The following is a 15,741-nucleotide window of genomic DNA, read 5'->3' as shown; positions in this document are numbered from 1 at the left end:
CCAAGGCAATGTTTCTTTTTTTTTAGGTTTTTATTCAAATTTTTACGTAATACTATAGCTTTATTTGCAGCTATATATATATATATATATATATAATTCTAATAGCTTGTTAACAATAAAAACACTGCCCTGCATTGCTGAATATGCAGCACTACTGCATAATTAATCATATCTGTCATATTTAGGTTTGTTGATTCGCAAATAAATTATTCTTATGAATTGATTCTTTAAGCTGAATTGGTGAAGCAGACTCACCAACAGACTTTGAAACTCTCGTTTTCCCTTTGATTCATTCACTTAATTAACATCTGACTCACTTACTGATCTGTAATGCATCATACATAGACAGTCTTTTTCTCAACACAATCATAAATTGTAACAAACTAAATTAATATGAACAAAATAATAAATGTCCCTGGATTTGGTGTACACAATTCATCAATTAATATTATTTATAAAAAAGAAAAAAAAACGTAATAGTATAGCCATATTTTTTAATATCCACTAAAATCAAGTCAGACTCTTGTCAGACAATATTTTCTACCAAGAAGTGAGTTTCACTGAAAATGCATCAGATTACACACATTAAATAAGCTGTATTGCTATTAAGTTGACTTCAAGTCAACACCGGAAAAAAATGGAAAAGGAAAGCATAAATAAAATGACCCATCTGCACCGACTGTTTGCCCCTCACAGCTTAGAGGCTGAAGGCTTCGTGACCTGTCATACTAAGATATTTGTGTGTTCATCAATATTGTTTTTGTAGCCGATGCCACAGAGAAGGACCTGTCAGACCTCATCTCCGAGATGGAAATGATGAAGATTATTGGCAAGCACAAGAACATCATCAACTTGCTGGGGGCCTGCACACAAGATGGTGAGTAAGGATGAGTCAAGGAGGTAGAGAGATGGGTGGGCCGATGGAGACATTTAGGGATAATGCAATACGGGTGTAAATCATTTCATATTTCAAAATCAATTTGTTAGGCATGCTACGCTTTTTACTTCAAAAGGACAAGATGTTATCTTCAGTCCAACTATTGTGATTGTACATGCTAGATAAATTAAACCCAGCTTTGTTATTGAATCACTTGTAAATCCTCGATTACAAACAGCGGTCTCTTTAAGGCTACCTTGGTATAAAATAAAATATTAATTTGTTTAAAAATATTTTGTGAATTAAGTACACTACTGTTTTTTTTTTTGTTTGTTTTTATGCACGATTATATTATTGGTTTTTGTAATTTTTTTATTAGTTATATATATATATATATAATATTTCAGTTTTAGTCAATTTAGTACTTAATCTAATTTCTTGTTACATTTGTAAAAAGTTTTTATATTTTATTTATTTTGGCTTTATTTACAACTTTAAAATGAAAAAGATTTCTAATAGGTTTAGGCGATATCAACACGCGGTTATTTTTTTTAAAAACATTTTATACGCGGTTAGACCGTTCATCCACACGCAAACGCAGCACCAGGTCACTGAAACCGAACATTTTTGAAAACGCCTGCAAAGGTTAAGATTTTCAAAAACTCCTGTTTTGCAGTGTTATCGTGTAGACAGCAAAACCAGAGTTTTTGGCTTGTGACGTCGGAGTCTGCACTGTTATCGCCACCTACGGGAAACTTTTTCAGGCATCTGATTGGCCAACATGGCTTTACGGTTAAGATTATATCGCCAGCTATTGGTTTGGCATGCTCTTGACAGTGCGTCATAGCATACGTTTGCGTTTTCATGTCGACAGATTTTTTTTAAAACGGGAGAAGGAAAAACTGTTTATAAAGGATGCATTCAGTTGATCAAAAGTTACTGTAAAGGCAGCTTTTATACTGGCATTATAATAGCTTTAGCCATTGTAAAACTCGTTCAACCACTAATTTTGATCAGTTGGGTTGTATTCCTATATGAATTATGTGACTGAAATATTGTTATATGTCCATTATCAGGTCCGCTCTACGTCATTGTGGAGTTTGCTTCAAAGGGCAATCTTCGGGAGTATCTGCGTGCACGTCGTCCTCCTGGGATGGAGTACTGCTACAACCCCGACCAGGTGCCTGAGGAGAACATGTCAGTCAAAGACCTGGTGTCCTGTGCCTACCAGGTGGCACGGGGCATGGAATACCTCGCTTCCAGGAAGGTTGGTATCTCAAATGCTTCTGTTCTCATATCAGTCAACTTAACATATGACTGATTAATTATTTGCTTGATTGATATGCATGCATGTTTTCTCTGTTGTAGTGTATTCATAGAGACTTGGCTGCCCGTAATGTCCTGGTAACTGAAGATAACGTTATGAAGATCGCAGACTTCGGCCTGGCCAGAGACATCCATCATATTGATTACTACAAGAAGACCACCAATGTAAGATTTTGGACTGAAACATAAGAAAAGTCAATTTATTAAATCTGAAATGATGTTAATTTGGTCTTTGTTTGCTGTTTTAGTACTATGAAACTGTCCATGCGATTTATTGTCTGAATTAACACATTTTATGAGACAATTCTTGTACCAATGGGATCTTCTTTGAGCACCTACTTTGAGTCAGAACTAGATATGTACTTTTTCTAAAGAAAATGTGAGTGCAGGCTAAGCAGAGGCTGTCTACCAGTATGAATGATATAAACCAACCCCCAAGATCGAAGATATGCTTCTTAAGGTTTGGGATGTTATTTATGATCTAAATGGACTGATTGGTTGCTTGAGTAAAATGAGCCCACCCTTATGTCTCTATGACATTGTGATCCAGAGTTATGTCTGATGCAGATTTCCTATGCAAAGTTACCATAGTAGGAAAAACTTGTGCTCAGTTCCTTCACATGTCTATGGGGCAACACGAATCGCAAGCCCCACTAATAATTACAGTTTCCTCCCAGCAGGTTTTGAAGGCAGCATTTGTATATCAGTTCTTTAATCCCAAACAGATGATGAGTAAATGAATGAAGGGCTTGTGTTTTCCACAGGGTCGTTTACCAGTGAAATGGATGGCGCCTGAAGCTCTGTTCGACCGCATTTACACCCATCAGAGTGACGTGTACGTCTGAATATATTCTCTCAAACTCACTCGGATACTAAATGCAGTTTTCTGTTAATAATGGTCATTCTTTGCATGTAAGGTGGTCTTTTGGGGTGTTGCTGTGGGAGATCTTTACTCTTGGCGGCTCACCGTATCCAGGTGTCCCTGTCGAAGAGCTCTTTAAACTGCTAAAGGAGGGCCACCGCATGGACCGCCCCTCCACGTGTACCCATGAACTGTAAAATCGTTTAATGCTATACTTTCTGTCATGATGCTAGAGGTTTCTTATTACAGTTTTTAAACCCGTGTTCCTTTTGCAGGTATATGATGATGAGAGATTGCTGGCATGCCGTCCCATCTCAGAGACCCACGTTCAAACATCTGGTGGAGGATCTAGACCGCACCCTCTCTATGACGTCCAATCAGGTGAGCCAGAACACTTTGATATCCACAAATCAGCTTTCAGTGCTTTACATTGCATTGTAACTGTGCGGCAAAAAAACGATATAAAAAAAAAAAATCTAAATAATTGTAATTTTGACACTGATTAACAGCATAGAAATATCAAATAATTATGATACATTTTTATTATTCAGTGTTTTTTGTTATTCCGTAGTTTATTATTGTTATTATTATTATTCGGTAATTAATAATTATTTAATAATAATAGTTTAATCATCAATTATCATCATCAAGAAGAATAAAAATAAATGATCCAATAAAAAATATTATTATTATTATTATTATTATTATTGAAGCTGTTCAGGGATTCATAGTTATGTCAATAATAATAAATAAGCAAATAATATTAACTTAATGACAACATAACAACAAAGTGAAGTGAAAAAGTGAAGTGACATTCAGCCAAGTATGGTGACCCATACTCAGAATTTGTGCTCTGCATTTAACCCATCCGAAATGCACACACACAGAGCAGTGAACACACACACACACACACACACACACACACTGTGAGCACACACCCGGAGCAGTGGGCAGCCGTTTATGCTGCGGCGCCCAGGGAGCAGTTGGGGGTTCGATGCCAAGGGCACCTAAGTCGTGGTATTGAAGCTGGAGAGAGAACTGTACATGCACTCCTCCCACCCACAATTCCTGCCGGCCCGAGACTCGAACTCACAACCTTTCGATTGGGAGTCCGACTCTCTAACCATTAGGCCACGACTTCCCCAGAAAGCCTAGAAGTCAGAAAGCCTAATAAAAATATCAGACAATAATTAATAATATTATTAATTATTTAATAATATTCTTAATAAATAATTTGTTGTTCTTTAGTAGTAGTAGTAATTATTATTATTGTTGTAATGGTTCAAGAATTAATAATATTAATAGTCATTGATAATAAATTATGAAATAACGCAATAACAAAATTATTTATTATTATTATTAAATAATTACTACTAATAATCAACTACATCATCATCATCAACAATAATACAAATAAATTACCAAATAATAATAATAGCTATTATAATTATTCAATAATAATACATTTTAACAACAGCTAAATGATGATGATAATAATAATAATAATAATAATAATAGTTTTTGTATTAACAATAATAATAAATTTTCTGTGTATTTTACATTTTTTTTCAGGAGTATCTGGACCTGTCTGTGTCTCTGGACCAGTTTTCTCCCAATTTCCCCGACACACGCAGCTCGACGTGCTCCTCCAGTGAAGACTCGGTGTTCTCCCATGACCCCGGCGCTGATGAGCCCTGCCTGCCCAAACTCCCCCCTCATCCCAACCGCGGAGTGGCGTTTAAAAAGCGCTGAGCTCACTCACATTCAGTTCCTCTCCAGTGTGCTACCTGACTGGACTCACGAACTCTAGGAGACAATGCTTTGCCACATAGCACACTACAGAGCGGCCAAAAGCTGAAGAGCGGGGCATGACTTCACATGATGAGACGCTAGTTTCACACGATTGGGAAGAGAACAAACTGGGCCTTCACTGACCTGTTGTTGCTATAAAGCTATAGGGCACATGAGCAGAAAATGTGTTTCTCAAGACTTGTCAATATAAAATATCCTCCTGCAATCTGTAGTAAAGACGTTACCATCATCAAATGAGGAACCGATTGATGGATGCTGGGAGTGTTTAGATAATAACAAAGACCTTCCTTTTGACCAAATTCATTAGAAAATGTTTTCCACTAAATGCTCTGCCCGAATGTATTTTAACAACGGGCACACAGTTGATCTGACTGACAGCCTTTCTTGTAAATACATCTAAAAATGTATAAATATGAATATATATTTACACTCTACCCTTATTTTTATTATACTATTTGAATTTTGTTGCTTTTTGTACCAGGATGCGTTTATGTAGAACTTTTTGAAGTGTAGCTTTTTTTCGAAAGGGACGGTGAGAAATGTCCAAGAGAATTGTAGATGAAACTATATTATTAAGAGCTGATAGATGGCCAGTTTTGTTACTTAATGTTGTTGTCCTCCACCGTTGATGCAGCTTGGCAGAAGTGGCTCAAAACTGCTGCTATCTTCCTGATGGTACGGAGTACAGCGTCAGACTTAAGCTATAATATATGAATTGAAAAGGTTCTCTTCTTCGCGTCTTAAGCACCTCCGTAGCAAATCAATGATTTTTATCGAAAGATCAAAGGAAAAAATGAAATTCTCGATGAACACAAATATATAAATCACATAAAATGTACCTCAGAGAGATGCTATAAATGTTTAGCTTCATGTAATGAGATGACCCTACATTAAAGCAATGGTCGAATATGGTTGAGATCAACAGATCGCTTGTGTTAATCTACTAAATTTACATCCAATAAAATGTTGTTGACGAACGAATCACAAAACCTTTCATACCGCATAAAGAACCTTGTAAATATCACTCTAGGTTATGAGTTTACAACATAAATTATGTTTACAGTGAAACTGACTCTCTCATTTGCCACAGGTTAGCAGGGCTGATTAAAAATTATAATGCATACCTTACAGTGTAAAAGCCGTTAGCGCTTTATTTATAGCTTCACGAGGTGCTATGCTACAAACGCGTCAGACAGCAGACACTGTTACCGTGGAGATTGGCTCCCTTCCAGCGGCTGATGCATCACTTCCACTACACGTACTTAGCGACGCACACTTGCTTCAGCCAAATGAACCCTGATGCCCACCACCAGCTCACGCTGCTACAGCCAAGACAAAAGTACCAGCTTTGATTTATACGGCTGAAAATATAGTTGAAGGTTGCAGAGTATACAGCAGTTTAAATTTAATGCGGTTTGTCATGTTTATGGGACAGTGGCAGTAAATTTTAATTTGTGGAACACTGTTTTGTTCTGAGAGACACACCTCGGGTCAGCGGATATGGACTTGCACGTCTGTGTTCTCCACAGGCATGCATTATGATTGGGATTGGTGCATTGCAGTTTAATCCACACCAAATTTATAGCTCTAATGCATCAATAAATGTATCCACTTTTGTTTTACATGCAACAGCTTGTGTTGATGTCTTTTTTCTGAGTTGAAAGTGAAAGACTCCAAGGAATGGTTTGCCTACAATGTAAAATGCTGTCATTGTTTACTCACCTTCATATCGTTTCAAAGTTTCGTTGAAGATGGAAGGGGCTGTTATAAACACTGTCGATTGTCCTTTCTGTACAGTGAATGGTGACCACATTGTGTGTGTGTATATATATATATATATATATATATATATATATATATATATATATATATATATATATATATATATATATATATATATATATATATAATCTCATTATTAAATGTAAGTTGGCCACAATTATTGGCACCCCTAGAAATTCTTGAGCAAAATATCTCTGAAGTGTATTCCCAATCATTTGTATAAAATTATAATATATAGATTTATTATAAATATAATGATTATAAATATGAGGAACACAAAGACCAAATGCCCTTAATCATCCATCACAAAGAGTAAAATCGAACAATATAGCTCTGATGTGCAGAACAAGATTGTTGAGCTTCACAAAACAGAAAGTGGCTGTAAGAAAAGAGCTAAAGCTTTGAAAATCTCGATTTCTACCAATCAGGGCAATAATTAAGAAGTCCCAATCAACTAAAGATAGTATAAATCTGTGTCTCTATCGTCCTGATTCATGGTGAGAAGGAGAGTTTGAGTGGACAAAGACTCTCCAAGGGTCACAGCTGGAGAACTGCAGATAGTGGAGTCTTGAAGTCAGAAAGCCTAATAAAGATATCAGACAGCCCCTACATCACCACTAGTGGAGGGCACTGTGTGTGAATGTATTTATGTATATATGGAAAGGGAGGAGGATGTTAAGTGAATTGTATTATGAGATTGGGCAGATGCTGGGAAGTGTCAGCAGGACAGCTGTATGTGTTAACTCAACGACGTCAGCAGAATTTCAGCCTTCAGCACATAAAGTTGAATGGAATCCAATGTAAGCCCTGTACTTCCAAGCATCACAGATAGGGCAAGTGCACAGTGTTGTGCCAAACTAATCTGAGCAGACAACAAAATCAGAGGATCCTGATAGTTGTGTAGTGTTTCAGTGCAGTAATTTGTTTCTTAGTTGTGTATTCATTGGTTTATTCACTGTAAGGCTGTTTTTAATCGCATTATGCAGTGAATTAAGCCAATTAAAATGAATGACAAAAACTTTTTTTTTTTCTCACAGAGTCAGTGAAAGGATGTTTTCTGTTCAGTTGATATGGGACTTAATGTTTTTTAACCTTTAACCAACATGTTTAGATACATTTTAGAACTTTGATTTGTGTGTTTCTTTTTTGAGTATTAAATTATATTTCACAAAACAAAAATAAACAAAAAAAAAATATATATATATATATGTTTTTGTATTATTATTATTTAAAAATAAAAAGTTAATAAAATGGTAGAATGGTTAGAGTTACGAGAAGGGACTTGTTTGGGATCAAATATTGGTTTGTAGTTATAATAAACTTTTCTATAAAACTTCAGTATTTTCCAGAAATATATATTTGTTCAGTTTTTTAAGCACGTGTAACAAAACTTAGTCAATACTACAACTGGTGTAAATATTTAGAAAATGTCCAGATTTGTGATACTTGAAGTAATGATCCTGCAAATTCCGTTTCGATCGCAGAAATAAATTACATTTCAAAATATATCCAAATAGAAAAGTTATTTTCGATTGTTATAATATTTCACAATATGAATGCATTATTTATCAAATAAATGCAATCATGATGAGTGAGCATAAAAGACTTCTTAAAAAAAAAAAAAAACTTAAAAAATCATATGTGTATATAAAGCAATTCAAACATCTATTTGAACCCTATTCATGAAAAGACTCATGGTCTGGGTGTTGTTTACTATATTAGTAAATTGTTTACTATAGTGTCTCAATGCCTCTCATACTCCATCATTCTCTCAGTCAGACAAATGGTCACCAATGTTCCACCCAGTCAAACAAAGACACTCAAACCTTGTCAGCAGTTGTGATTTCTGTATTCATAACATTACTGAGCCAATGTGAAGTTCTGAGTAAAGCAGCAGAAATAAATAAGCAGCTCTCCTCTACTGAGGCCATCTAAGCACCTGTCCACGGAGCGTCTGATATCTCTGACTGAAACAGAGCATCTTTAATGGAGTGCAGGCTCTGATATCATCACTCTCTGAAAAGGAAAATGTAGGAATTTGTAGATAAAGAGGGTATTTAGGGATCTCTAATCTTCAAAGGGCCTCAGATTGCAGTCTAAATGAAGAGAGATTTGTTTATTCACTGGATACTTTAGATGAGGACAACTGTACTGTTTCTGCACATGTTCTGAATGAATAGAAAGTGCACAATGTTTGTGATCTATAGTGACAGATAGATAACATGAAAAAGCAGATATTGCTTATGAATTCCCTTTTTGAGGTCAATTATTTATTAGGTTTATAATATAATATAAAAACAAATTGAAGCATTTAAACTGATAGCATAGAACTGGAGAATACACTTTATTACACTTTATGGGGTAAGATGTCCGCTACATTTCTATAGAACAATGTCTTGTTGCAGCACTCAGATGCAGGGCTTGACCTTTATCCATGGGTGGGCCCTGTTTCGGGTCAGTGACCCCTTGAGTAAGGCATGTGTGTCAATACTGCAGAAATGACAGAAGGCCAAACAGGGCACTCAATCTGTCAATCAATCTGAAATCCTGTAATGTTTGTTATTTCCTGTTCCTGCATTCCCTTCAGAATAAAGTCGATAAAGAACCAACGGAAATCTGACAAAGAAATCAACAAAGGATTGTTAGAAAACACTGAGATTTAAACTATATAGTATATCAAAGTGTAAAAGACACTTCTGGCTAGAATACGAGTCCATAATCCATAATAAGTGGAAAAACTCCACTCACATCATGATCCTCCCACATAATTGTATTTGTATAATCTGTAAAACTGATTTAGACTTGTAAACAATGCTTGATCTGCTCATATTTCTCTCCTGATTCAGACAAGACAGCTTTTTCACAAGAGAGACCAATATTATGCACTGAGGACTTTTAGCTGGAAGCAATGGTTTAAAGTAAAAAAAAACAAAAAAAAAACATCTGTGTGTGGTGTGGATTACTTGTGGATTATTGTGATGTTTTTATCAGCTGTTTGGACTCTCATTCTGACGGCACCCATTCACTGCAGAGCATCCATCGGTGAGCAAGTGATGCAATGCTACGTTTCTCCAAATCTGTTCTGAAACAAACTCATCTATATCTTGGATGGCCTGAAGGTGAATGGCCCTTTTAATCAAGGAATTACTGTTTTAGAAAATGTCTTTTGTAATGTTCTCTTTCATTTGAAGTCTCATTAAACAGACTCCTTTTTTTCTCCTCCATTTTAATTGCCGTACTTTGGGTGGAAAGGAGCGATAGATTGCTCTAGACATGTCTTCTCCCATAATGCACCTGTTCCCCCGAGGCTGTGCTCTGCCCCGCTCACACTGGATCAGATTTCCGCTGTCGTAATATACTCATTGTACACATTATACTCCTGTAGTATGCATTAGGTGGGGCTATATGATCTTGACTTGTCAGCTTGTTATACAGCATTAGCCCTTCAGCTAAACTTCTTTTTCCTGTCTGAAGAGACAAAATGATACCTAGGAGAGAAAAATACACTATATCATTTTACAAATGTCTGGCTTGAGGCTCATTCTAAATTTAAAATTTCAGAATCTTAAATAGATTAATAATGTAGGTTGTGACCAAGTGGCAGTGTTAAAATTATTAGAATTTTTTTTTTATCCTTTTACTGCTATAGAGTACTTTGCATTGTACAACATAAAATATTGACACCTAATTATTAATAACTGGAGCCCCTTTATCTTTTGCTTCAATCCTAAGATCAGAGCAAATGAGGGCAGTTTTGATAGGTTAGTTGAATCTGGGTCTCATGTTTTGTGGAAGGAAGGGAGAAATGACTCAGTCCAATGATGTCTGCCTCAATCTCTCTAATCATATCACCGAACCTTGAAGCTTATGTCTTTGTATTCTCCTAATTGAATTGGGCTTAGATTAAATTGCATGACAGAACTCCTATTGTTTAGCTTCAAAATGGGACACAATTCTTCCTCGGTAAGACTGTAGGGCTGAACCCACTCTCAATGAAATGCATAAATCAGTTGTTCTCTCTTCCTCTCTCCTCGTTCTCCTCAAGTAAAGAAACTGTGCTTTACAGAGCAGATTTTTTATTTTGATTTTTATGTAAACCTTTCAAGGTTTCTTCATCATGGCACTTGAGGTTCAGCTTGACCAGTTTTCTCTGCTGCATGTTAAGGTAACTTCCACCTAACGGGATAGTTCACCCAAAAATGAAAATTCTGTCATCATGTAATCACCCTCATGTCGTTCCAAACCTGTATGAGTTGCTTCCTTATGCTGAACATAAGGCAAGGCAAGGCAAGTTTATTTATATAGCACATTTCGTACACAATGGTAATTCAAAGTGCTTTACAAGAAAGAACATAAAATAATAATGAAGAAAAATAATAACAAGATTTAAAATGAATTTAAAACAGTTAGAAAATGATTTTACATAAAAAAAATTGTTTTAATAAAATAAAATAAAATAAAAAACAGTGAAAATATATTGCAATCAGTTCGGACATCGCACAGTGCTCATTCAATAAATGCACAGCTAAACAGATGAGTTTTAAGTCTAGATTTAAATGAGACTAGTGTTTTAGCACATCTGATCTCTTCTGGAAGCTGATTCCAACTGCGGGCGGCATAGTAACTAAAGGAGGACTCCCCTTGTTTTGTGTGAACCCTTGGTATTTCTAACTGACTCGATCCTAATGATCTAAGTGCTCTGTTATGTTTATATTCAGTGAGCATATCTGCAATATATTTCGGTCCTAGGTCATTTAGTGACTTATATACGAGTAAAAGTACTTTAAAATCAATCCTGAATGTAACTGGAAGCCAGTGTAAGGACCTGAGGACTGTTGTGATATACGCTCAGATTTCCTGGTTCTAGTCAGAATCCTGGCAGCAGCGTTCTGGATGAGCTGCAGCTGTCTAATGGTCTTTTTGGGAAGGCCGGTGAGGAGCCCATTACAATAGTCCACCCTGCTGGTGATGAAGGCATGAACTAGTTTCTCCAAGTCTTGGCTGGAAACAAAACATCTAATTCTTGCAATGTTTTTTAAATGATAGTATGCTGATTTAGTTACTGCTTTGACATGACTACTGAAACTAAGGTCTGTCTCCAGAATCACACCAAGATTCCTGACTTGATTTTTAGTTGTTTGACCCCTAGAGTTAAGGTATGCATTCACCTTGAACACTTCATCTTTGTTTCCAAATGCAATGACTTCAGTTTTTTCCTTGTTTAACTGAAGAAAGTTCTGGCACATCCAACTGTTAATTTCATCAATGCATTGGCAGAGGGAGTCAATGGGGCTGTAGTCATTTGGAGATAAGGCTAGGTAAATCTGGGTATCATCAGCACAGCTGTGATAGGCAATTTGGTTCTTTCTCATTATTTGACTTAGGGGAAGCATATACAGGCTAAACAAGAGCGGTGCGAGTATTGACCCTTGTGGGACTCCGCATGTCATGGACGTCCACTTAGACTTATGCTCTCCTAGACTCACATAATAGCCTCTCCCTTCTAAGTATGACCTGAGCCATTTGAGAACAATCCCAGAAAGCCCGACCCAGTTTTCCAGTCTCTCTAGTAGTATGTAATGATCGACAGTGTCAAACGCAGCACTGAGATCTAGCAATACCAGCACCGATATTTTGCCAGAGTCACAATTTAAGCGAATATCATTTATTATCTTAATGAGTGCTGTCTCTGTGCTGTGATGTGATCGAAAACCAGATTGAAAATTGTCCAGCTATCCATTTGAGTTTAAGTATTTGTTCAGCTGATTAAAAACTACTTTTTCTATAATTTTGTCTATAAAATGAAGATTAGATATTGGTCTAAAATTGCTCAAAATGGTGTTATCAAGATTGCTCTTTTTCAGGAGGGGCTTAACAACTGCAGGTTTTAAGGAGTTTGGAAATGTCCCAGAGAGAAGTGAGGTGTTCACCACTTCTAAAAGATTTGCTTCTAAGCAGTTAAGCACACTTTTGAAAAAAGATGTGGGAAGTGTGGCAAGATAGCAGGTTGCATTTGCTGTCTGAGAGCATTTCACTGGGAATCTGACTTGGGGGGTTTGTCAGTCTCTCAACAGTGGCAAAAAGAGTACGAGTGTTATTTAAGTTACTGTTTATAAGGTTTGAGAAGAAATTCTGTCTAGCTGTGGCCAGTTTCACATTAAAAGCATGAAGGCTGTCTTTATAGATGCTATAGTGAATTTCAAGTTTTGTCTTCCGCCACATCCGCTCTGCTTTTCTGCATTGTCTTTTCATAGTCTGAACTGCTGTTGATCTTCTCCAAACTGATTTCTGTCTGTGTGTTTTCTTACTGATTATTATTGGAGCAATATCATCAATAACATTCTTAACTTTTGAGTTGAAGGAATCAAGGAGAATATCAACAGAGTCTGCAGAAATGCTTGGTGTTAAAGATATATAGTATATAAATAGTACACTTGTGTTCTCGTTTATGCATCTCCTTCTGACAGAGACCGATCTAGATTTAGTTGTAGCAGAGATCAAAATATCAAAGAAAATACAGAAGTGATCAGATCCTTAATAACAGTGGATGAAATGTTTAGACCCCTACTGATGATTAAGTCTAGAGTGTGTCCACCTTTGTGTGTGGGTCCATGCACATGCTGAATCAGGTCAAAAGTGTTTAGAACCGTTATCATTTATTTTGTAGTTTTGTTTTCTGCATTGTCTATGTGAATATTAAAATACCCTGCAATAGCAAAACAGTCAAACTCTGAGGAAATTATTGATACCATTTCTGTGACCTCTTCAACAAAGGCTGGAGAGTATTTTGGAGGCCTGTAAATTATAAAAAACAGAATGCGTAGAGTACCTTTCAGCACAATCCCTATATATTCAAAAGACAAGAACTGACCAAATGGCACTTGCTTGCATTGATAGACATCTTTAAATAGATCAGCTACACCTCGACCTCTCCTAACAGTCCTGCAGACACTCATGTAAGTGAAGTTAGGAGGCGCTGCTTCATTGAGGATTGTTGCACTGCAGCTGTCTTCTAGCCATGTTTTGTTTAGAAACATAAAAGCGAAGATATTTTGAAGATTGCTGGTAATCAAACAGTTGGTGGTTCCCATTGACTTCCATAGTATTTTTTTCCTACCATGGAAGTCAATGAAAACCAACAACTGTTTGATTACCAGCAGTCTTCAAAATATAAGAAACATAAGAAAGCAACTCATACAGGTTTGGAACAACATGAGGGTGAGTAAATGATGAGAGAATTTTCATTTTTGGGTGAACTATCCCTTTTAGTCCATTTGTTCAGTCCAGAACATAGAAGCAATTGATTCATAGCCGCATCCGAGTGCATATACTAGAGAAGCCAAAAACTACTGCATGGACTTTACTGCTCAAGCCTTACACATCGGCCAAACTTTAAAGACAGAGAAACTCCAACAGATGTGCGAGGGAAACACACACAGAGGCTCTTTCAAGAGGCCTGGCAGAAGAACTGATTCAGGAAATGGGTTTGGGACACAAACTCAATAGTGTGTTTATCTGCTGTTATTCTGTTATGAATCAGCATGGCAGTGATTCACGGTCGGCCACGGCTTTCCAAACAGCATAAAGCCAAGACAGGTTACTGCTCCAAAGATCGGAAGTCATGACTCATGATGATTAATGAAAGCACACACAAAGCAGGCCCAAATGACAAGGGATATAGATTTCCGATAGATAGATAGACAGATAGACAGACAGACAGACAGACAGACAGATAGATAGATAGATAGATAGACAGACAGACAGACAGACAGCCAGACAGACAGACAGACAGACAGACAGACAGACAGACAGACAGACAGATAGATAGATAGATAGATAGATAGATAGATAGATAGATAGATAGATAGATAGATAGATAGATAGATAGATAGATAGATGGTTCCAGAATGCCTGCGGAAGAGCAGATATGGTGAATTGAATGCCCTGCTCCAGAAGCACAGCTGGTAATGCTATGCCGATGGGAAAACTGCTGACGGTGCAATGTGAGAAAGAGAGGGCCATAAAACATGTGTTTGACTCCAAATCTCTGGCGAAGGGCTGTGTGAGTGTCCTTGTATCTCCACAACTCATCCTGGGCTTCTCGGAAGTGAGAACATGAGTCACTGTGGTGTGTGTACCTGTGACGTGGACCGGCTGAATAGAGTCGGAGTGTGTGTCAGCTGGTGACAGCCGTGCCCGCCGCCGCAGTGCCACCCTGCCAAGAACAGAGTGACCACGAGGGAAGGAAGTGCAGGGAAAAAAGAAGAAGAGGCCAGTTCTTCATTCAGCAGAGAAACCTTAAACTGTTGAAAGTGATGCTCTAGAGCCCTCTTGTGTTCACACATCATAATAATCACTCTGAACACTATCCTTCAAACATGTTCTTTGAAACACTCTGACTTAAATGTGTTCACTCATATTCTTGGAAAATCTAAATGGACTCATATTAATGTACAATGATGTTAGATAACGTCAAGTAGTCTTGTTTGCTAAGGTGAGCATCTGTATTATCATTGCTCCTAGTCTTTAAAGTTACATTACAATGCATGCTGAGATTTTATATTTTCTACAGATTTGACAAAATTGTGAGTGGAATTGTCAGTAGATTTACTCTGCATTCTTTCAGTCTGTCCTGATAGAACAGCTCATCTCTTCTCAGTATATTTACAGTAGAAATGATATTATTAATATTAATAATATATAAATAGTATATTAATAATAGCCAGCTATTTAGGTTGTATTGTAAAAAATGCATACTCTTGATTTTGATATACTTGTCCTTTCGGGGATACTAAATTGTGAAGGAATTTTTGATATATCGAATGGTGGCGAGGAAAGGAAAATATGGTGAAAACTGGAACAAGAAGTGTCTGATAACTTTAGCACACAATCTTCAGCAGTTTGTTCATGAGGCAGATCCCAGATGTGACTATTAGGAGTCAAAGTTATAGCACCACCAACTGGCAGCAGGAAGTGTTGAAATCAGCCTCTTCTTTTTACTCGATTTTCTTCATCAGAATAATGTCAAACATGGGAGATGTAAAACTGCTAAAGGATTCCTGATATCTTAAATACTGTATAA

The 15,741-nt window shown here is 36.8% G+C and overlaps 1 protein-coding gene across 2 annotated transcripts in view; it reads left to right on the top strand.

The window, feature by feature from the left end:
• LOC132115393 (fibroblast growth factor receptor 1-A-like) overlaps window positions 1-6,506 on the top strand; it is a 48,879-nt gene extending 42,373 nt beyond the window's left edge. For both annotated transcript variants that reach the window (XM_059523845.1, XM_059523844.1), the window contains exons 12-18: window positions 767-877; window positions 1,954-2,144; window positions 2,246-2,368; window positions 2,968-3,038; window positions 3,121-3,258; window positions 3,341-3,446; window positions 4,638-6,506. In XM_059523845.1, the coding sequence (XP_059379828.1) occupies window positions 767-877; window positions 1,954-2,144; window positions 2,246-2,368; window positions 2,968-3,038; window positions 3,121-3,258; window positions 3,341-3,446; window positions 4,638-4,817 (920 nt within the window). In that variant the 3' untranslated portion in view covers window positions 4,818-6,506. The remainder of the gene's footprint in view (window positions 1-766; window positions 878-1,953; window positions 2,145-2,245; window positions 2,369-2,967; window positions 3,039-3,120; window positions 3,259-3,340; window positions 3,447-4,637) is intronic.
• The last annotated feature ends 9,235 nt before the right edge of the window (window positions 6,507-15,741 follow it).

This window comes from Carassius carassius, chromosome 34, assembly GCF_963082965.1.
Source record: "Carassius carassius chromosome 34, fCarCar2.1, whole genome shotgun sequence".
Classification (NCBI taxonomy): Eukaryota; Metazoa; Chordata; class Actinopteri; order Cypriniformes; family Cyprinidae; genus Carassius; species Carassius carassius.
The sequence above is the reverse complement of the archived record's forward strand: the minus strand, read 5'-3'. Positions and strand labels throughout refer to the sequence as shown.